At 41.8% G+C, this 23,561-nt stretch overlaps 1 protein-coding gene across 1 annotated transcript; it reads left to right on the top strand.

Moving 5' to 3' along the window:
- Window positions 1–9,084: 9,084 nt before the first annotated feature.
- Window positions 9,085–14,490, top strand: Bcl2l15 (BCL2 like 15). The gene is made up of 4 exons (XM_032897594.1): window positions 9,085–9,471; window positions 9,845–9,966; window positions 12,495–12,719; window positions 14,057–14,490. Exons 1-4 carry the CDS (start codon window positions 9,336–9,338, stop codon window positions 14,072–14,074), a joined length of 501 nt encoding a protein of 166 aa, XP_032753485.1. The 5' UTR covers window positions 9,085–9,335; the 3' UTR covers window positions 14,075–14,490.
- Window positions 14,491–23,561: the final 9,071 nt, after the last annotated feature.

Genomic DNA, 23,561 nt, shown 5'->3' with positions numbered 1-23,561 from the left:
TTGGTAGCTGTCATCATTTTTGAGAGACTTTTTCTTCAGCAAACTGCTCTTGGATTTCCAGGCATGCCCTTTAGGTTGAGATCCAAAAGTGCCTCGTGTGGCATCTATAGTACCTTTTCCCTGCCGTGGCTCACCACTCCTGAAGCCCTCTGTTCTGACGCAGCAGTGTACCAAAGAAAACAGATAACTGGCTTGTTGCCATTCTCTCAGTGCTCTTTCATACCCAGGCCCTAGCCTCTGTCTCTTGACTGTTCCTCACCCTCATGCCTCAGCACATAGTGTGTTTATCTTAGTTGGGGGCTCTTTCAGACGTTTTCCTGTGACACTCACTGCCTTCACTCCGGATCTTTATTGAAGCAGTCAGAGCTGCCATGCAGAGGCTGAGGATGTAACCCTGTAGGTAGTGTACTTGATCAACATGCATAGGCCCAGGTTATCTACACCACAACAGAAAATAGGGTCTAGTGGTGCATGCCTGCAGTCCTGTGCTCAGGAGGGGTGGACACAGGGTGACTGGAAGTTCAAAGTCAGTATGAGCTACAATAAGGTGTTTGAGGCCGGTTTGGGCTACATAGGACACTCAAGAAAAAAGGGTCCTGACAAGATGGCTTAGTAGGTAAGGCTCTTGCTGCCAAGCTTGCAAACCTGAGTTGGATCCCACTGACCCACATTGAATAACCCACATGTTATTCTCTGATATCCATCCACATGTATGCCATGGATGTTCACAAAGTATGTTCCACCACATGCAATAAATAGATAATTTAAAAAGGTGTTTTTAAATGGTCTGGCACGATCGCTTAGTGGGTAAAGCAGCTATAACCCAGCCTGATTACCTGAAATCAATCCCCAGGAGAGAACTGGTTCCCAAAGGTTGTTGTCTGACCTCCACTCATGTGCCATGTCAAGTGTGTGCACCCCCCTCCCCCAAATAGATAATAAATGTAAGAAAACAAAGTAGCTAGGCACAGTTCTAGCAGTTCTGCTGCCATCGTTTCTTACTACTTGTGCTTAGTTCTTACTTATGCTTGACTGTATTTTATACAGTGATATCACCAATGCTGTAGATGCAACAGAAAGACAGCAAGTTACAAGTTATCCCACATGGGTCAGGATGGAGACATAAATGCTCAGAGTATGATGCTGACACATTAGCTTCCGAGTTGGCTTTGTAAGTGAATGGTCGGTCAGCGAAGGGAAGCATTGCTTTGTCATCAGAGTTGTTTTTAATTTCTTACCACATTAGGATTTTTGTGTGTTCATGTGTGTGTGTGTGTGTGTGTGTGTATGTGTGTGTGTGTGTACTGTGTGGAGGTCAGAGGACAATTTGCCCGTGGGTTCTGTGTATCTTCAGTGTTGGTGGTAATTGCCTTTGAGCACTCAGCCATCTCTCCAGCCTTGCGAGCAGAGGTTAATTTGTAAAAGAAATGTAATTCATGGATGACATGAAGTGATATGACGGAATCCTGTAGGAGATTAGTAAAGAATTTCCTTTTTTTTTTTTTTTTAAGATTTATTTATTTATAAGTACACTGTAGCCGTCTTCTACACTGTAGAGGGCATCGGATCCCATTACAGATGGTTCTGAGCCACCATATGGTTGCTGGGAATTGAACTCAGGACCTCTGGAAGAGCAAGAGCAGTCAGTGTCTTAACTGCTGAGCCATCTCTCCAGCTCAGTAAAGAATTTCATATGGCAGATTTTCCCTATGTAAGCAGGGAACATAAATTGAGCTCAAGGCACAGCTTTAGGGGCTTATGATAGCATTTCATATTTAATTAATTAGTAGTACTTTGACTTTTTTTTTTTTTTTTGAGATAAGGCCTTATTGTATAGCCCTGGCTGTCCTAGAACTTGTTATGCAGACCACTCTGTCCTCAAACTCAAAAGAAGTCCTGCTGCCTCTGTTGCGTACGTCCTGAAGGGCTCATGCTATCCACCATGTCTGGTTAAACTATCTTCACAGATAATTGTTCACCCAAGACTTCTCTCAAACAGGCTCTCCATAGAGTGAACAGTAAGTACACTGAGCTGTTTAGTATGAAGGAACCTATGCTTTGGGAGTTGCTTATTAAGGAGTCTTCCCAGCTGAATATGTAAGGGCAGTGAAGGTATGAAGGTCTTGTTTTCCTTATGCCTCTACAATACAGTCACCCTAATATTTCTTAGTGAATAATATTGAATGAATAGCTATAAATAACTAGGCTGAATTAGAGTTAGTAGTGATTAGCACTAGTAATAATTAAAAAGTAATTAGAAGAATTAGGTCTTAAAAGTGTTTATTCTGTACATATATGTATGGGCATGTATGAGTGTCAGGGTATGTTTAAAAGTTAAGACAACCTATGGGAGTCAATTCTTGCCTTCCACTATGTGGGTAACGAGAATTGAAGTCAGGACATCAGGCTTGGCAGCAAACGGCTTTACTCACTGGGCCAACTTGCTGGTCCCTAGACTAATCATATTCTGTGATTGATGTTTGAAGTATGTTTTATTATATTCTATTAACTATTCAGAAAATAGTGGAATTCCATCTAGGCCAGGATTCACTCTTTCTTTCTTTCTTTCTTTCTTTCTTTCCTTCCTTCCTTCCTTCCTTCCTTCTTCCTTCCTTCCTTCCTTTCTTTTTTTCTTTCCTCTGTTTTTTTGTTCTTTTTTTTTTTTTTTTTTTGAAACAGTCTACTGTGTAGCTCTGGCTGCCCTGAAAGTCACTATGTAGACCAGGCTGGCCTTGAACTCAGAGATCCACCATCTGCTTCTGCCTTCAGAGTGCTGGGATTAAAGTCATATGCCATCATGCCTGGTGGACCAGGATTTCTTAAAAGTGGCAATATAAACTTTTGGGAGATGATAACTAATCTTGGTTGTCAACTTGATGCACTTGGAAAAGGGAAATGACAGTTGAAGAACTGCCTCCATCAGATTAGCCTGTGGGGGGTTGGGGATTTAGCTCAGTAGTAGAGCGCTTGCCTAGCAAGCACAAGCCCCTGGGTTCGGTCCCCAGCTCCGAAACACACACACACACACACACACACACACACACACACACACACAAAACAAAACAAAACACAGATTAGCCTGTGGGTGTGTCCATGAGCCTTTCATGATTGCTAATTGGTGAGGAGGGCTCAGCCCACTATGGGCAGTACCATTCCTAGGCAAATGGGCCTAAGCTGCATTAGGTGGCCGAACAAGCCAGAGAAAAGCAAGTCGGTAAGCAGCTTTCTGGAGTTTCTGCTTCAGGCTCCTAAAATGAGCTCCTACCTTGGCTTTCCTCAAAGACGGAAACCTGTAAGTTAAAATAAACCTTTGCTTTCTCAGGTTGCTCTTGGTCGTGGTTTATCAAAGCAACAGAAGGCAACTGGGACGGGAGAAGTTCTATCTTTGTTGTGGGAAGCTTTTCCTGTAGGTTGTAAGAAGGTTATTAGCAGCATAGCTGGTCTCTGAGAGATGCCAGTATACACCCCACATAACAACTAGAAATATGGAGACATTTTCGAAGGACCACATGGTAGGCAACAGTATCCCTATTTGAGAGGCCACACATTTAGATTATGTATTTAGTTAAAGTATGAATTGTACACATAGGGACTGAAGAAAATTCTAAAAGTACAGTTCTGTCCATTTAAAGTATGAGGATATGGAATGCAGGAATTAAGATTCGGCAAATTGGTTGACTTGAAAAAATTAAAGACTAAAACTGAAATAGCAACCTAAGACATTAAGCATGGCTCACCCCTAATGTTACTAAGCTGACCCCAACTTGGAGCTTTAAGATTAAGTTCTACTTTGTTGCATCTTGTATGTGGTAGAGTGTGAGTTGAGTTTCTTTTTTAATCTTTTAAAATTATACTTATTCATTTTATTTTGTGTGTTTTGTCTGTGCGTATGTCAGTATATCACATGTATGCTTGGTGCTTTTGGAGGTTAGAAGAGGGCATTAGATGACCTGAAATGGGACTTGTGGATGGTTTTTAAACACCCTGTGCGTGCTAGGAATCAAACCCAGGTCCTGTGCAAAGAACAAAGTGCTCTTAACCTCTGAGCCGTCTTCCTCACCCTTGGAAATTTCTTTTGGAAGATGTATTTTTATTATTTATTTTGGTTTTTGGAAACGAGATCTTGCTATATAGCATCATGACCAATGTTTGTGTGTAGCATGAGCTTATTCCAATATTCTTCACCTTAGGAACTCCTTTAGATTCCGTGAATATGTGACTTAATGATGCAACACGAATAGCTGCTTGCTTATCTTTCAAAATCCTGAGGGCACCTGGCTGGTACCGTCTTCTAAGAACAGTGGCCCAATTTCAGCCTTAGTTGACGGGTAAGCATTATGTAACTCACGTAAATGAGAACTCCTGAAAAACATTATAGAGGTAGTCATTTGTATGTTAATTGGCCATAATGTATTGCTACAGACCGGTGACAGTTACTTATCTCTCTGTTCCTCTGTCTGGACGGGGGTTCTGATTACTTTTTTCTCAGATGGGTGTGACGGAGAGAAGGGATGTGACTTATTTCCTCAGTCAGAGGCTTCTGGGTTGAAGGAGCCCACACCTGAGGACCCCCCACATACACTCGGTGTGGCAGATGAAAGAACGGGCTTTGGGTCAGGATGCTATAATGCACTGGTTTGCAGCCTGTGGATTACGATTCCTTTGGTAGTCAAATGACAGGGGTCATCTAAGACCATTGGAAAACACAGATATTTACATTTTGACTCATAACAATAGCAAAATTACAGTTACGAAGGAGCAATGAAATAATTTTATGGTTGGGAGTCACCACAGCGTGAGGAACTGTATTACAGGTTTGCAACATTAGGAAGGTTGAGAACCACTACTGTAATGAGACAGGCTTTGAGGAGACTGATGTCAGTTGTTATGGTTAGAGTGTGGCAAAATAAAACAAAAGAAAACCCAAATGTCAGTGAAAGCATTATGGCCTCTGGTTTCCCAGTGGGAACTGGGAGGATGAAATTAGGACTTCAAGAATGAAGGGAGGCGGGCTTCAGGGAAGGGATGATTTGCATTGAAGGGCCAACGGAGTAAATATGGCATGAAAATGTATCCCACAATACCCCTGAGACCCTGTACTCTGTCTCTATGGCCTTACAATATTGAATATACAAGATAATGCAAAGATGTTGCGATTACTTTCCAAAGATAGCATTTTAGCATTTACCCATAAGTATATCAGCAGTGAAATGGGAAGGAGGTTGGTTTACTACTGTGAGAAAAGCTTGAGTCTGAGGTAAGACAAACTGTGCGTGTGTGCGTGCGTGTGTGCGCACGTGCATATGCACACCTGTGTGTAGGTCAGTTGTCAATGTTAGATGTCTGCCTCAGTTGTTCTCCACCTTAGTTTTTAAACAGTCCCTCACACAGCCTAGAGCTCACTAACTCATCTGAAGTGGCTGGCCGGCAAGCCGTGGCGATCGCCCGGGATCAGGCTCCGGCTCTCGCGGTGAGCGGCAGGTACTTTACAGTCCCAGCCATCCCTCCAGACTCGGACCTGATTTCAGCTCTTTTTAACTTAAAGTTTTATTTTTATTTTATATGCATTGGTGTTTTGCCTGTATATAAGTCTGTGTGAGAGTGTTGGATCCCCTGAAATACAGTTGTAAGCTGCCACGTGCTTCTCTGGAAGAGCAGCTAGTGTTCTTAACTGCTGAGCCATTTCTCTGGCCCCTCAAATTCCTATTCTGCTACTTTTATTTTGGAAGATTTATTAAATTTATTAACTTCAGTTGCAGAAGATCTGGCATCCTCATCCTCTGGCCTCCTCAGGCACTGGACATGTACATGGTGCAGACATATATGCAGGCAAAATACATTTACATAAAAGTAATAAAAAGATTAACGTTTATGTATGTCTGTGCATCATGTTTATACAGAACCCATGGAGGTCAGAAGAGGGTGTCTAATCCTCTGGAGCTGGAGTAATAGGAAATTCTTAACTGCCGTGTGAGTGATGGGAACTGACACTGAGTCCTCTACAAGAGCAGAAAGTACTCTTAACTGCTAAGCCTCTGTCCAGACCAGAACTGATTTAAAATTTCTATTCTAGCCCAGCAGTAGTAGCGCATGCCTTTATCCCAGCGCTAAAGAATTCAAGGCCAGCCTCTCTGCAGAGGGAGTTCCAGGACAGCAAGGGCTACACAGAAAAATTCTGTCTCAAAAACAAAGAAACAAAACAAAACAAAACCAAAAACAAAACAAAAAACAAAAACGAGAAAATGATTCTGCCATTTCTAATGCATGAACTTGTTTGTTTTTTTAACACTAGCTGGTTGTTCCTACGCATTTTCCTTGTAAAAACAGATTTATTTTTATTTAATGGCTATGAATGTGCTGCTCAGATTTATATATGTGCAATGCATGTGTGCTTGGTCCCTGTGGGGACCAGGAGAGGGTGCCAGGTCACCTGGAACCGGATTGTAAGCCACCAAGTGGGTGATGGGACTTGAATGTGTGTCCCCCTCAAGAGCAACACGTGCTTTTGACGGCTGAGCTGCCTCTCCAGCCCCCATTTTTGTACTTAGTCATAAATGTATTCAATAGAATCCTCAAGTTTTTCATGGCTGGCTCTACTGTGAAGAGAATTATGTCCTAGAATTTCCCCGGAGGGTAGTATATGTGTGTTCATGGTATTTCTCTCCCTCTCCCCACTTCCTCTCCCTCCCCTTGTTAAATAAAGGAGTCAGAACAAAGTTTTTTTAGTATAGTCAATTTTGTATTCCAATTTATTAATACACTTAACACAAGAAAAAAGAACAATGAGTTAACTTTTCTTAGTTGGAAACACATTAGACCCACAATGTACACTTAGAGCTTTCACTTCATATCCATATTCCACATATCAAAGCCACCATGACTCACTGATTCAGATACTGAAACCATGAAGAACTGATGTTAAAGGTATGGAAACAACTTAATGGTAATTGACTGTCCTGGGTAGTTTTTGTCAACCTGACACAAAATAGAGTCATCTGGGATGAGGAAACTTCAACAAAGGAATCCCCTCCATCAGATTGGCCTGTGGGTGTGTGTAGGTTGTTTTCTTGATTAATGATTGGTGTGGGAGGGCCTAACCTAGTGTGAGATGTTGAGAATACCAGATGCATTCTTAACATCCCCAGTCAGAGTGGAACATTTGTTATAATTGCTGAGCTTACATCATGCAGCAAAAGTCCGGTTACTTAAATTCCTCCTTTCTTCTCATGACTAATTTGCTTATCATTTTAAGGTTGAATAATGTCATTGTCTGGATGTACTGAGGTTGATTTATCCATTCTTCCACTGACACTTTCATAAACAGGGCTGGGGATGTAACTCAGTGACGTAGTCTGCATGAAATTCTGGGTGTCTTCCCACCCATAAACCAGAGATGATAGACACAATTCTGGCATTTGGGGAGGTGGAGACTATAGGATAAAAGAATAAGGTAATTGTTGGTTACATAGTATCTTAGAGGCTAGCCCAGGCTACATGAGAACCTACCTCAAAAATAAGCAAAGCTTTCATAAACGTCTGCAAGCAGCTTTCTGTTTGCTCGTAAATTTTCATTTCTTTACATTAGAGCCAAGGAGTGCGATTTCTGTATTATATGGTAATAAAATGCCATAGCTCTCTTTGTTTCTTCCTTTCTCCCCCCCCACCCCCCTTTCTTTCTTTCTTTCGTTCAGAAACTGCCGGACTCTTCCAAAGTATCTGTGCGACTTCACATTCCCACAATGGCGTCCTCTGCAGCATTTGGTGGTGCTCCATTCTGCATTGTGGCCGTTCTAAGGGGTGATTTATGTGTGTATTCTTTTGATTGTTATTCATTCGTTTGTTTTAGAATAGGCAGAAAATAGAATATTTCCTCTGATTATGTTGTTGGATGGAAATCCCATTCTGAATAACTGGCCTGCTGTTTATGCTTGAATTTCTCATAATTACAGTTGAAACTATTTATTTAACTGGAAAGGAGAAATTTGGGTGTTAGGTTTGCTGATAGATTAGAATGATGCATCTGAGACCCAGACCTCAAGGCCTCCTCTCCAGCTGTAGGCTGCCTTCTAAATAAAGCTAAAGCCAGATTTGAGAATAGGGCACCACTGTGCTTGAAGGGATGGGAATCTGGGCAAAAGAGAAATATTTTCAAATCTTATTTTTTTTTTTTTTTTTTTGAGGCAAGGTTCCTGCATGTAGCCCTGGCTGTCCTGGAACTCACTCTGTAGACCAGACAGTCACTGCAGGCCAGTGTTCAATCTTGAGAGTTCCTAAAACTACCAAGTTTAATATTTCAGGACAGACTTCTTGTTAAAGAATGAATCTCTGTCTCCTGATCACTAAGCCTCGGGCTAAACAAAGGATATTTACCATTTACCACATACCAGACAGTCTCAGATCGTTTCAGATAGTGTTATCTTAATTTGTATAATTTCCCTTTGAAATATCTTGTCACTCTGATTACTCAAACACCCTAGCAGGCTTTTCCCTTCCCAGTCCTAGTCTTTATCTTTGCTGACCTTCCAAGACAGTCTTATTCCTTTATTTTATTTTATCTTAGTTTTGCCTAATAAATCCCTACTTACCTTTCAGAACTAACCTCAGATGTTACTACTCTAAGGAAGTCTTCTCAGCCTACAGGCTTTATGCTCTCCTAATCTGCTGGATCTCCGGAGCACAAGAAGCTGTGTAATTTGTCAGTAGCTGTCATTTCTGCTGAAGTGTATGCTTCCCAAGGAACCATGCGCGTGTCATTTTCTGTGTTGTCTATAGTGCCAACTCTAGTCTTCTACACACAAGTGCTCAGTAAATAATCCTTGTCTAATTGCGCCAAAGGATTGCCCAAGTCAGAAGTTGAATGCTGGTTTCTCACCTCCCTTTAGATTATATCAGATACAGAACCTAACAGGAAGTATTTTTTTTTTTTTTTTTTTTTTTTCTATTCTTTTTTTTTGAGCTGGGGATCCAACCCAGGGGCCTTGCAAGCACTAGGGCAAGCGCTCTACCACTGAGCCAAATCCCCAACCCCAGGAAGTATTTCTTAATTAAATAACTCGAGAGAATCTACCTCAATTCTCTCTCAGCTATATAGATTGTTTATCTATAAGAGCTATTCTCTACTCTTACAGCCTAGCCAGGGTGTGGCTGTGAGATAAGAAACTGAAGTCTTTGTCTTGAGAGAAGTCACACCCTTTTGAGCAATAAGCTTTGGAAAGCTAGGTTCTAGGACATATCCAATTAGGAAGCTATAAGAGGTAGGCCGGCACAACTGGTTTGCCAGGTCCTCTAACTTCCTGATGAGCTGAAAACCACTTGCTTTGTGCAGAGTGTCTAAAATGTCTAAAATGAAAAACCCTCGGACTTTTGAGGAGCAAACAGAATGCATCATGAATACTCTACTCACAGACTTCTTGACCCCAACATTCCAGGCTGCTAACAGGAACCTTCCTGATGCAGATGGACCATGTTCAGGTAAGGCTCCTAGTCAGAGGTAGTGATTACAGGTAGGTAATAGAATCAGAATCTGCTTCCTCTATTTCCTTTCAAGCTCTAAAAGGCAAGTCCTACATTTTTAGCAACTTTTGAAAAAAAATATCTTTTCAATAGGGGAGATTGTCTGACTGTTACTACTGAGAATAAACAATGCCAAAACTGTTTAAAAGAATTGAGAACGCACCAGAAACTAGCCTGGTCTACAGAGTGAGTTCTAGGACAGCCAGGGGTACCTGGAAACCCTCTCTCAAACAAACAAACAAAACAAAAACAAGAGACCATCTCTCTTTTGCCCAGATTCAGGAGACTTTCTGTTCCTTCAAGCGTGGTGAAAATGTTTTCCCTATCTTAGGAGAGGATTACTCTTTTGATGTGGCTATCGTTGCTGGCCGACTTCGAATGCTGGGTGACAAGTTCAATGGAGAGCTGGAAGCTTCTGTCAATAATATCATTGCAGAAACCATTCGAGGACAGGTCAGAGTTTTGCTTTTTAATGTTGTTTGCTGCTCTGTTCTATTTCAAACTTTAATTTTCTCCTTCCTTCCTTTTCCATTTCTGTATACTAGGAATAGAAATATTCTGTGAGGGTTTGGTGGTATATGTTTGTTCAAGAAGCTATAAAAGGAAATGTGATTGCTAATTCCTCAGACATTAATAAAAACCCAATATATAGAAGGAACTCATAGGCTTTATCAGAACTGCCCTTCGTGTGCACAGATCATGCTCATAGTTCATTATTCTTTGAAAATAAATGTGTATATATTTATTATTATTAATTACTACTATTATTGCGTGATGTGGAGAGGGGGAAGTATGTGCCACTGCATGTCTGTGGAGGCCAGAGGACAATTTTGTGGAATTCTCCCCTTCCACCTTTGTGTAGGTTTCAGGGATTGAACTTGGGTCACCAGGCTAGTGTGGCGAGTATCTTGAATTGTTAAGCTAGCTTAACAACCCCATTATTCATAGTTTTAGTGCTTAATTTTGTTGGGAGTGGGCTTTTCCCCTTATCCCAGGGTTCAGCAGTAGGATTCAGACATATTGGATAGTTTAGAAATCTGATGCAATCAGGGTTAACTTCTTAAGGAACAAGAACCCGGATTTCTGGCAGCAGCACTTGGACTTTGTGTTAGCTCTGAAGATCATAAGACCGTCGTCCAGTAGATGCTGCTGATTATACCAATGACAGCAAGTTCTTATTACTTCGCATGATTGCATTTCATCGTTTAATCATTATACTTGTGTGCAAATTATTATAGAGACTGCTACTCTTAGGATCTCTGAATCAGCATGTAACACCATGAGCAAATACCAAGCCTGCAGTTTTCATAAAATTTTGAATTGTGTCTTATGCACAATAGGCCTGCCGTGTGTACTAACTGACTCCATGCCACTTAAGCACATAAAATAAACAGAGGCATAAGGAAACAGGTAAGAAGTTTACTCTACAAATGTTGAAGATAGGTTTCGAACCCACACTTATTTCACAAGCACACGTTATTCTTTCTTATGAACAGCTTGGGGTGTGCGTCTGTGTTGCACTCAGACATAATCTTACTTCCAGATACTGGTCCTGAGACTGTCATAAATGGCTGGTAGCTGGGTCTAATTTTTCTTCTATATTTTGGACGATAACAAACAAAACAACACAACAAACCAACAACCCTGGGTGGGGTCAGGGAGGGAAGACATTTGAAACAATTTCAAACTCAAGTTGGAAATATGGTATAAAGAATTTCTCCAGACATTTGAGAATAGCTAATGGGATAGTTCCTTTACTCTTTAATACTTTCATACTTCCTTCAAGTAAGAATTTTTTTTTAATAAAATCACAACGTAACCGTCAAACCCAGGAAATTACAGTGATACAGTAAGTAGTATCGAATCTTTGTTGTTCACTCAATTTTTGTCACTTGTCCCAACAATATAATTTATATTATACCCAAAGCCAAAACCTATTCAAGCCAGATTCATGGGTAACAAGCATTTAGTTATGTTTCTTGGTCTCCTTCAGTCCGTATTGGTCCCTTAGTCTTTTATTGTATTTTATGACCTTGACATTTGAAGATGATGGGAAATGTTGAATATCCCTGAACAAACTTGAGTTTGTCCTGTCTTGTTGAAAGAGCTCTGTCTCTTTGTCATGTTTCATATTCATTTACTTTCTAGCAAAGGCCTTCTACTAGCTGGGAGTCAGTTATTCCCTAGGGAACTCTGGTTTCTTTCAAGGAAAAATAACACTTAAAAATTAAGATATAGCGCCAGTGAGAAGACGCCATGGGTAAAATTGCTAACTGCTACTGTGACAACTTGAGTTCAATCCTCAGGATACACATGTGGAAGGAAAGAATTGCCTCCTGTAAATTGTCCTCTGACCAACACATATGCTCTATGGCATAGGTGCACATGCACAGACACAGACAGACAGACAGACACACACACACACACACACACACAGAGTAAGCAAATACAGACATATAAAAATAAACAAAATTCCCTCAGATATCTTCCAAAGCTTAATTTTTTCTTATTAGGTTGTTTTTTGGACTTTACACTCTGCTCTGATGCTCAGGAAGTACTGGGCCCCTTTATAACTCAAAGATCTACCTTGACTCCATTTAATAGCTTTTGTACCAATTTACTTGAGGGAGGAAAAGAAGACATTTTTGTTGTGATTTATTTTAACATTAGATCTTGTTGCACATGTCCTAATCATGGAGATAATCCCTTCATAGTCTGATTTGCTCACTGTCAGGCGCTTAATAGCTTTCTTTCAAAGTAAGTTGTTTATCCTACCTAATAATTTCCAAAAGTATGAGCTTGGTAGGTTATTTAATGTTTTTCTAATATCAAAATAACAATCTTAAGATGAAATCTGTCCATCTGCCCTCTAATATTACCCCATGCTGTCACGGTACATTTGCCACCTCTGAGCACTTCTGATACTTGTGGCCTCCGGGACTGTCTGAGTCATAACTAACAGAGCCATTCTCCCTCCTCAGGCAGGAACTGTACTCAAGGACACAGTGCAGTCTCTCAGCAAAACCTGGTGTACTCAGAACCCTACCTTAGCTTTTGAAACAGCCTTTTTGGCAGTGTCAGTCAAACTTCTTGAATATGTGGCCCGTAAGGCTCCTGAAATGGCATCCCAGGTGGCTGCCTGCATGACAGGCATGATCAACGGGGACACAACCATTCGCCGGTTTATCCAGGACCTGGGAGGATGGGTAAGTATCTGTTAAGCCCCACACTTTGTCAGGCATTGGTGCTGTTTTGGTTTTAGTAAGTAGGACTCTTAATTATGAGAGTTTCCATGGTAAGTTGCCATGGAAAAAGGAAATAGAAGCTCAACCTTCAAGGGTTGGACAATGCTGCCTGAGATGCTGACTGCTGGCTGTACAGCTAAGCTCTGCCATGTCTGCAGAATCAGCTACGAAGTGTGCTGTGGGACCATTCCTATCTCAGCCTGGCTTTATCTGCTTCCTGGTGAATTTCTGAATCTTTATTCCTTGACATATTTAATATGTGTTGAGGAAATTTAGAATAATTGTGTGTGTGTGTGTGTGTGTGTGTGTGTGTGTGTGTGTGTGTGTGTGTGGTCTGTGATATATACATGCATATGCTTCTGAGTTTAGCCACAGCTCATATGTGGAGGCCAGAGAACAACCCTGGTTGTCAGTCCCAGTTTCTCACTATGTTCGTTACAGTCTCTTTGCAGTTCTGCTGCATATGTGAGGCTGGCTGGGCCATGAGCTCCTGCGGGCTAGTGTCTCTGCCTCCCATTGTGATGTAGGAGCACTGGGATTACAGATGAGCACTACCCCCTCCACCTTGTGCTCATATCCTCATGCTTGTGGTTGTGGTAAGCACTTTACCCACCAAGCCATTTCCTAGCCCCCAGAATAATCTTCTTATTACCTAACCAAAAACAGTTTGTGAAGCAGACACAACAGGACTGATGCACATAGCAATTCACAGAGACTGTGACACATGCATTGGGTTCAAGGCAAGTTAATCCCAGCACTGAGACAGGAAAATGGACATAGGCTCCCAACCCCCAACCAAGAAGCTAATTGGGTCTGGTACCTGCTGGCAAAGTAAAATTTACTTTTTTCCAGTGGAGTCTCACTGAGTATTGAGGGTAGTCCCCACGTCCAGGAATAGATGGATAATACAAAACAAACTCAATAGTATTTTATTGACTTTAAGTCTCATTTTGCTTTGTTTAGGCATTTTTTTTCTCTGATTGGTCTTTTAATTATATATTTGGTTTTTACTGTTGTGGTTTGGGGGGGATTGTGTGTGTGTATTTGTGTGGGTTTGTGTGTGCACATGCATGCTCATATACATGCTTCTTGGTTTTTGTTTGAGGGGGGGGGGAGAAGTTGGGTACACTAAGCCTGTATCTTAATAATTTGTGATCTTTCCACTGTCTTAGGATACTCCTTTCCATTTCTGGGATCAATAAAAGTTGTAGTCCCTGAAGGTATCTTCAGGTAATTCTCTGGGTTCTCAGAGTTGCTAAGGACCATCCTTTTGATTAGGATTCTCACTCTTCTTCTAGGGAAACCTGGAGGGCTGAAGAAGTCCCCGGACTGAGCATACTACTTCTGGCAGATTGGGTGGCTGTTTTTTGACAATTAAACCATGCTGTTTTCAAGTCCGCCAGTGTCCTTTCTATTGATCATTGACTTTGGAAGCAGCTTCCAGGAGCCTAGAGTGATATTATACTTTCTTGCCTCATGTGAGTTTTAGTAAGAGTTTGTCGAAACAAAGACCTCCTGAGAAAGTAATTTCTTAGTAGTAAAATTTCAAGCACCAGGTCCGATCTTTGCTGGAGATATCTGGAAGGAAACAGCACATCAGAAGCGTTTTCTTTAGGTTTAGACTTGTCTTTTGGTGAGGATTTCATCTGCTAGTGATTTTGGAATCAAAAGGATATCAGGAGTTTTAGTTTAAGTCTTGTTCCTTCAAGTAAAGGATTTTCTTTCACTTCTATCCTAGGTTTCTCATTTCTTTCTCCTGAGCACAATTTACCCATCCACTCTAGGAAGTTGAGGGCAAAGTTAGCAGCTTTCTTGTTTACCTTCCTACTAGAAATACAAAGAGAGATGAGGCAGCTGCTGTGCTTTATCGTCGGACACGGAAGTCCTGGTCCACGCGCAGAACCCAAACTGGTTCATCCCAGCATGGCCAAGGCTAATTTCACACTGAAACAAGGCTCCAGGCCTTAGTAGACCCCCAGATTTTAGTACAACTGACTCCATGATTGAAGTTCCGCTTCTAGCTGACTACTCTTGTTTATAGAAGTATGTCAACCCAGAATATGGTTTTTGTGCTTAAAATCTCACCTTGAGAAAGGCTCTGTGCTACACTGGGATCCCAAACACCCAGTGCAGTCACTGGCCCACTAATAAAGACTTTCTATTGGCGTAAACCCGTGCTCAAGCAGTCCCTTTTGGTGGATACCCCACATTTCCAGAGGTCCTACTGAGATCCCCAGAGATCAGACCTTGAGACACCAGGAGTCTCAGACCCCCTTGGAGCAGCAGGAAGAGCAGAGTAGTGAAGCAGCTCCTAGGAGGTGTGCAACTTGAGTTCCAGGACTCTCTTTGATCGTCATTGCCTAACACTTCAGAGGCGTCTGATAACTGTACCTCAAAAGGAAACAAATTAGAAAGTCTGCTGGTCTGTTACTTCTGGAGGTAAGTCTGGTTAAGGCACCTTCCATTTAGACACATTGGAGAGGTCCCATGGCCGCTGATCCAGTGTGCAGAATCCATGAATGTATGGAGGCCACCCCTGGCTGTTCTACTGTGTGCCTTCCTGTGTGTTTCTGCCAGTTCTGTGTTCCTTTATTAACCAGTGGCTTTCCCTAGGCTGAGAAACTGCTCCGGATCTGATTCCCTTTGCCTCTGCCAGGTCACAGGGGCTTCCCCAACCCCTGCCTGTCCCACTCTGAATGCTCTTGTGTTTTGTCGCTTGACTCCCAATCACAGGGACCAGGCTGTGTAGAGTCAGAGCAGCCGACCTTTTATCCTGGGCCCCTGCCATCTAAGCAGTTCCTGCGGTGTGCATTCCCTCTGCTCCCCGTCTGCTCTGAGCAGCCCCACAGAAGGGCAAAGGAGGGGAAGCACAGCTGCCGCCGCCGCCGCCTCCTCCTCCTCCTCTCCTCCTCCTCTTCTTCCGCCTCCTCCTCCTCTTCTCCTCCTCCTCTTCCTCCTCCTCCCTTCTTCCTCCTCCTCTCATTCTTCTTCCTCCTCTTCCTCCTCTTCCTGTTTCTCCTGTTCCTCCCCCTCCTCCTCCTCCTTCCTTAATTTTTGTCTCCTTTTCAACCAGTTATACATATAATTGAAAAACTCAAAAACTATTATTTTTTCTGAAAAAAATCTAGGAAAACTGTCCTCTGACTGGGGGAGTGGTGGTCATTGACGAACAGTGCAGCCTGGACAGAACAGAGTTTCTCTTCTGTCCAACACTGACCAAGGAGAGTTTGAACAGTTTTCACTAGGTCCCTTTTAGAAGAATTAAAGATAGCTGCTAAAGAAAGTTCCCTTTGTTATCCAGTCTGCCCCAGATATTAAAAAATTATAAAAGTTTAAAAAATTAAAATTTAAAAATGTTGACAGGTATATGTAAGTTCCAGTTGCTGGAGGTAGGTCAAAAGGTGTTTCACAACAGAGAACTGAGTAAAATGAGACTTTTTGCATAAACTGAAAGCCACCATCACCTTCTCTGATGACGGGACACAGTTAGATTTACCAGTCACTGTTGGTGTCTTATCTCCTCATTGAAAGTCCTACCCACAATTTAAAATAAAATACATTCGGACTATCACATTGACAACAAAGATACCTGGGGGAATGGGCAGAAACCACTGGTCCAACAAAAGTTCCTATAGTTGTTCAACTAACCAGTTTAGTTACCCAAGTCTAGATTAAACAAAAAGGAAAATTGCATCCTCATTGCCTGGCTTAGAGAGATAGGCAGCCTAGTGCCAGTCACCCTGGAATACTTCTCTCCTGCTTCTGAAAAAATGTGGGGCCTTTGATTCCATGAGTCTAATTCTTCCAGAGAAATAGCTGTATACTCTCTTGGATCTAAAACTTTGATGAGACACTAAATGCTGGCCTCCTACTCTTTCATCAGAGGTTTTCTGATTGATTAGACATAGATTATAAGGGCCACTGAGGGACTGCCGCAAGAATTATAGACTCTGGGCTATGAAGTATTGGCTAAAAAGCCCAACTTGTACATCAGAGGCTACCTATCTTGGCTACCAGCTGAGGGGAGGCAAAAGGAGTCTGTCTCACAGTAGGATCACTGCCAGCCTTCAGATCCCAACTCCAAAGACTTAAGAGACAGGTTTTAGAGTTCCTGGGTGCAGCTAGATATTGCTGCTTCTAGATACCAGAGTCTGTAGAATAGTAAGGCCTCTATACACCAGCATAGAGCAGGGCACTGAGCCTCTCATCTGAGACTAAACATAAGGTATTTGAGGCTTTAAAAATAGCTCTGACTCTAGCTCTAGACCTAGAACTTACAGGGGTCTCTTGTTTGTGTAAGAAACAAGACATTACAAAAGGAGTTTTGATCCAAACTTTGGGGCTATGGAAACACCCTGTGACAACCTGTAGAAAAGATTAGACCCTGTAGCACAAGGTTGCCCACCTATCTAAGAGCTGTGGCAGCTACCACTAGTCTAATGAAAAATGTTACCTCTTGGCTCCATCCTGTCTTCTTGCCTGTTGATGACCTGTAAGTGCTTATCCATGAATGTCATGAGATGAAGAATAAAATAAGATACATGGGGGAGGGGGTTGGGGATTTAGCTCAGTGGTAGAGCGCTTGCCTAGGAAGCGCAAGGCCCTGGGTTCGGTCCCCAGCTCTGAAAAAAAAAAAAAAAAAAAAAGATACATGGGGGATAAAGACGTTACTTTAACTGAAGCAATGTGGGCCCGAGTCAGGGATCTTAGTCTAGAGAGCAGAACAGATTGATCTTACTTGGACTCTCAGAAGGGAGAAAAGAAGAGTGCACTACTACACACAGACAGTTGTTACGTTTTTACTACTGTGCATGCATACAGAGAAAGAGAGCTTCTCACTACTGGGGGGAAGAATATTAAAAACAAAAAGAAAATCTTGCCCCACACACCCAGACAGAGTCTATTTGGCTTCCCTTATAAATCTTCCCTTATCAACTACTGGTCTACTTCAAGGACATAAAAAAGGAAACTCCTACAAGAGGTGACAGGGGCACTCACTGGCTTGGCTGTCTGACAAAAGGCCCTAAGACCAGTGGGGCTTACTGATAGTCTGATAACTCCAGGAGCTTCATGGTCTGGAGCAGGTTGAAATGAGACACAGAGAAGGACTCAGGTGTGGCTTTAAAGACTGACGGGCTCTGGACATTTTTAGCTCTCTAACTATACTGAATGCTGATGATAACTTCTCAAAGGTCCTAAAAGCTTTCTTGCTCTTTCTGAGGGTTAAAAGCTGCTGGCTTAGATGATTGACATCTGTAGCCTTACAGCAGGGGATGAAGTAGTGTGGCCTTTACTCTATCTCAGCAGGGACTGTGCAGCTCTAACTTTCAGCCTGCTGGTTGAAGTCACCAGAAGAAAAAGGGACACTTTGAAAAGTGATTTTAACATCTATTTCTAAGTTGTAAAAAATTTCTCCTATGAAAACTCTCTAAGAAAAGGGGGATAAGGGGAGAGACTGTGTCCTTGTCTTGTCCTCAGCACTTATATATCCTTTTGAATACATGACCGCATGGTAAAAAGTTCAACACAACTTTATACATAAATTCAAGCCATAAATTGAATAAGACGTTTACAACAGAGAATATTTACATTTGTATCCATTAGGAGTAATTATTTGGCTAAACATTCATTGTCTGTCCCAAGCTTAACAGGTTCCTGGAGAATTAAAAACCATAGCTAAGTGATTAGTGAAGTTTTGTATAGATAACCCCAGTCAATATTTTATCTTCTGTCCTAGCACCTGTAATAAATCATTAGTCCCCTTTTTATGACCTTTGGTCAATTGTTTTACAACCTGTTAGGATGAGTAATAAAAGTTTGACTACAATCTAGAAGCAATTAACTGGTAACATATGGGAGACAGACAGAGTTCCCATTGCAGTTTTGACTAGCAGAAAAGGGTCTAATAGCAGTCCCACTCTAAAAGAACTTAATAAATACTGATAAAATTTTAGGAATTCTTACAGGATCATCATTAAGAATTGAGAAGTCATCTACTTGTCTATATAGCTTCACTACAAGACAATACATCTTCATTGTTCTGCAGAGATCTACTCAAAAAGGGTGGGCTAGTACATAGTGATTGTAATATGTATTTAATAATAACAGGAAAAACATATTAATAACAGGAATCTCTCCTGGTTTATTAATCCACAATGGACTCATCTCAGGAAGATTACCTGCTAGTTATTAGCTTGTTGGCTGCTGACAGATGACATATCCCAACCTGGGCTGCCTGAGACTCCATGGCATAACCAAGAGGAACTCAATGGACAGCTTGAACCACCGGTTGGTGGGGGATGCCAGAGGGAAAGACCATTCTCCTAGAAACAACCGGCAGGACTCTGGTTTCATGGTAACTGACCTTCACCAGGCTACTTATCCACAAAACTTTCTGAGTTGCTCAGACCAAGGTATGTCATGCCTAGCCTATAAATACATATTAGCTACACTTATGTTATACGACCATGAATGGGATGTCTCAGCCAGGTGCCAGGTTGGTGCTCAAGTAAATCTAAAGCAGAGAGCCCTTATCCAAGAAGGGGTCCAAACCAGAGGCAAACTTTGGGAAAACTGACTTGACCAAGATCTGGCCTGCAAGAAGAAGATAACTAACACTTTTTGCTAGTTTTCATAGATGCCTTTTCCTGCCTGAACTGAAACTGCTCAAACTGTAGCTTAATAGCTCCTCCAGGAGCTGGTCCCATAATTTGGCTTTCCCCTAGCAATTGAGTCCAACATTCATAGCCAAAACCTCTCAATAGCTTTAGACACAGATTGAAAACGTCATTGTGCATATAGACCTCAGAGTTCTGGGCAGCTTAAAAACAGCACAACATAACCACCACCACAACAAAATAGGACATTTAAAAAAACCCTGACAAAATTCTCACTAGAGTCAACAGATGTCTTTCCTTTGTTGTGCTTCAGGCCTGCTGTACCCCATGTAGGAAGGGATTTACCCACTATGAGATTATGTTTGGAAGACTTCCCAGGCTAACATCAGCAATTAGTAGAATTCTCTAAACATTCCTTTCTCAAGTCGCAGCAGGCCCTCTAATTCTCCACACAGGCTCATTGGACTCTCTGAGAGACTCAGCCAACCTCCAAATCTACCACCAGTTTCCCCTGTTCAAGCCCAGTGTATCGTCTGAACTGGTATCTAGCCAAAGGGCAGCTGGAACCAACCTGGAAAGGAGACCATATGGTAATCCTCTCCATGCTTACGGCTGTGAAAGTAGACTGATCCACAGATCATCACACCCAGGTCAAGAAAGCAGAAACTGCAGAGGCCACAGTCGCTGCTGCCAAATGAACTGTCTGCCAACTATGGGGCCACTAAAGTCAAGGCTTCATTGGGCACCAGGCCCTTCAGTTGTCTGCCCCTTCCTCTCTTCCTGAGGTTTTTGTTTGCTATGAATACAGAGTTACGGTCCACCCACCACTACTCTCAGGCCTGGACCTGGGAACTGAAGAAGACAGATACAGGGAAGGTATTACCTAGCATGACTACAGACCAGAAACTCATATTCATCTTGACCTCTGCTCACTAATGCCTACTTTAAATGTATGATTGTATTGGGGAAAGGAAAGAGATGAGAGTTTATCGTTTTGAGATAAGAATACAGAATTTATAATTGCATGTCTTATGGCTGGGCCTTTTGCTAGGAACAAAAGAGTTTCTATTGCAAAAACTGGGGTTGTGAAACAGGTTTCATGGAAATTTTTTTTTAATAATTTTTCTGATGTTTGAGAAACAAGGAAAACCTGGAGAATCAGACTCTATGTCATAGGGAGGGACTTTGGATAGATTTACTAGAAACTGCTCCCCCTGCCAGGACCTTAGACCTTTATCGTGGATCCTAAACAAAGCCAGGGTCAGAGTCTCACCCACTGATGTCCAGAAAGCTGAGAGATCCCAATTCTACTTTCCACTTTTGAGAAGATCCACCACTTGATTAATTATTCCCAGTTATAAATTGGCCAGATTGCTGGTTTTACTTAGATCCCTGGCCCCCTAACTACATAGGGGTAGGAACTAACCAAACCCCATTGACTGACAAAATTCAGTGTAACTGGGAGCAGCCCAAATTAATGTTAGAGGACCTACAGAGGGCTGAAACTTTTCTAATATCTAGAGCTTTTAACTATACACTTCCACATATTCTGACATCTGCTGTTCTGCCTTATTCAGCAATATTACTGAGGTCCTAACACTACTCAGTGAACATGGACTAATAGTTTGACTAAATGTACCTTTTCTGATGTTTTCCAAAATAAATAGACAGGTTGGCCAGGACCTAGAAGTATTAAAGGTTTCAATTTCTAAATTAAAGCAACAGTTGATTTCCTTACAGAAATAGTCCTACAAAAGAAGCTTAGACTTCTCATGAGATGAAAAAGGACTATGTCTGGCTTTAGGAGAAATTTGTTTTTGAGCTAATTTGAAAAACTAAAACAAAGAGAACAAGACAAAGACATAAGTCAAACAATTGGTACCAATCTCTAGACTCCTGGTCCCTCTGGCTAGTTACTCTGCTATCAGCACTGGCTGGACCTTTAATTCTCATTCTAGCTGCATTAATATCGGGGTCCTCATCTTAAACTATATGATCAATTATGCATCATCAGGTCAGTGAAAGTAATGGTCCTTAGGATGAACTACACCTCTTCATAGCAAGATGAGCCAATTTGTCTGATTCACCAGTGGGGGTGTAATAGTAACATAACTGGTTCCATGGGAAGTACCATTCAGCCATAAAAGTCAGCACATAGACAATATCATCTGCCAAAATGAAAACAAACACCTACTCCATCAAAGTCCATAGCTCTGGGAAAGTCTCTAAATGTTCTTACCTTGCTTTTTGGCTTTGGTAGTTCCACTTCTGGCTAACTGTTCTTGCTCCTCAACATATGTTGTTTTCAGGGTTACAATTGCTGTCATGAAACACCACTTTTAGAAGAAAGATTTATTTGTTCACAATTCCATACAACAGTTGATTATCAAAAGCAGTGAGGGCAGGAATCTGGAGGCAGGAGCTGATGGAGGCCTTGGAGGGTGCTGTTTACTGACTTTCTTATCTATGGATGGCTCAGCCTGCTTTCTTATAGAACCCAGGACCACAGCTCGGGGATGGTACTGCCTACAGTGGACTGAGCTTTTCCCCATTGATTACTAGTTAGGAAAATACCTTATAGTCAGATCTTACAGAGACTTGTTCTCATTGAGGCTCTCTCCTCTCTGATGATTTTAGCTTGTGTCAAGTTGACATAAAACTAGCTAGTACATATGTCAGCTCAGAATATATTTTGTGTTGTGCTTAAAAGCTCACCCTGAGAAAGGCTTGGTGCTACACTGGGATCCTGAATGTAAGTAGCAGCACTTACTTACCAAGCCAGTGTTTCCTGATATGCTGGGTAAGAAATCAAAAACCATGGACTATGGCTGAAACAATTTTATTGCAAGCAATCAGACTTTTTATACTGTATCAATAACAGAATACAGTGGAAATTGCCAGGACTAACACCACTGTAGTTGTCAAGATAATATGACGTTTACAAGCTATACAGGGTATACAAGATTAATATCTAAGACTAATTGTCCTGTCAGATCTCATGCTTCGCTGACTTCTAGGGAACACAGAAATGTGGGTGGCCTGAATACTTCACTGCCTAAGGGAGCGACTCAGTTTCTCAGGAACTGAAAGGCTCACAGTGCCCCAGGAGCCATAGACTCTAATCTGAAAAATCTGGCACATGCCTCTCAAGGCAGCTAGAGCAAAGATTCCTTGTACCTGAACACCCAGTGTAGTCACTGGCCAGACATGGGGCTTTAACCCGTAGCAAAGCAGTCTTCTTTGGTGGATTTCCCACAATAAAACTCTTTCTGAAGTATGGTTTGCACACCGCCCGTGGACTTCAGTGAACTTCTCATTGCCAGAACATATCCTTAGAGACTGGTTTTCTAAGGCTAATTAGAGCCTAGGAACCTACATTTTCAACCGCACAGGTAAGTCTGATACATACAATGTGAGAACATCTCTTTAGAGCAGGAGTTCATGCATTACGCACCGCAGACTACATCTGGCCTGTTGTCTGTTGTGTGTGTGGTGGATGCACTGAGTGTGTACCCCTGAACACACAGTGGGGATAGAGGGTTAGGTTGAGTATCTTTTTATCACTCCCCACCTTGTTTTCTGAGCCAAGATCTCTCACTCAAGCTTCTAGGGCCCTACCTTCCTCGGCCCCCCAATCCTGGGTTTACAGGTAAGCACTTACATCTATTGCTTGCCTTTTAGTGGTTCTTTTTTTTTTTTTTTGGTTCTTTTTTTTTTTTTTTTTCAGAGCTGGGGACCGAACCCAGGGGCCTTTACGCTTCCTAGGCAAGTGCTCTACCACTGAGCTAAATCCCAACCCCTTTTTAGTGGTTCTTGGGATTTGAACTCAGATCCTAGTCTTTCACATCAAGCACTTTTACCCACTGAACTGTCTCCTCAGCTCTTATTTTCTGTTTTTGTAAATAAAAATTTACTGGAATGCAGCAATATTCAGTTATTCCTAACTGTCTTTACACTGCAACAGCAGAGTTGAATATCATCATAGTACACAGCATATGACCGATCAGGTCTAAAATATTTGTCACCTGTCCTTCTGTGGACACAGTTGCTGATCCCTGATCTAAAGCAAAATTTTTTCTTTCTTTTTTTATTAGATATATTTTTTTACTTACATTTCAAATGTTATTCCCTTTCCCGGTTTCCTGTTCATAAGGCCCCCTCCCCTATACGGTTGTTCCCCCCATTC

This window comes from Rattus rattus, chromosome 3, assembly GCF_011064425.1.
Source record: "Rattus rattus isolate New Zealand chromosome 3, Rrattus_CSIRO_v1, whole genome shotgun sequence".
Lineage (NCBI taxonomy): Eukaryota > Metazoa > Chordata > Mammalia > Rodentia > Muridae > Rattus > Rattus rattus.
This window is presented reverse-complemented; position numbering and strand designations above follow the sequence as displayed.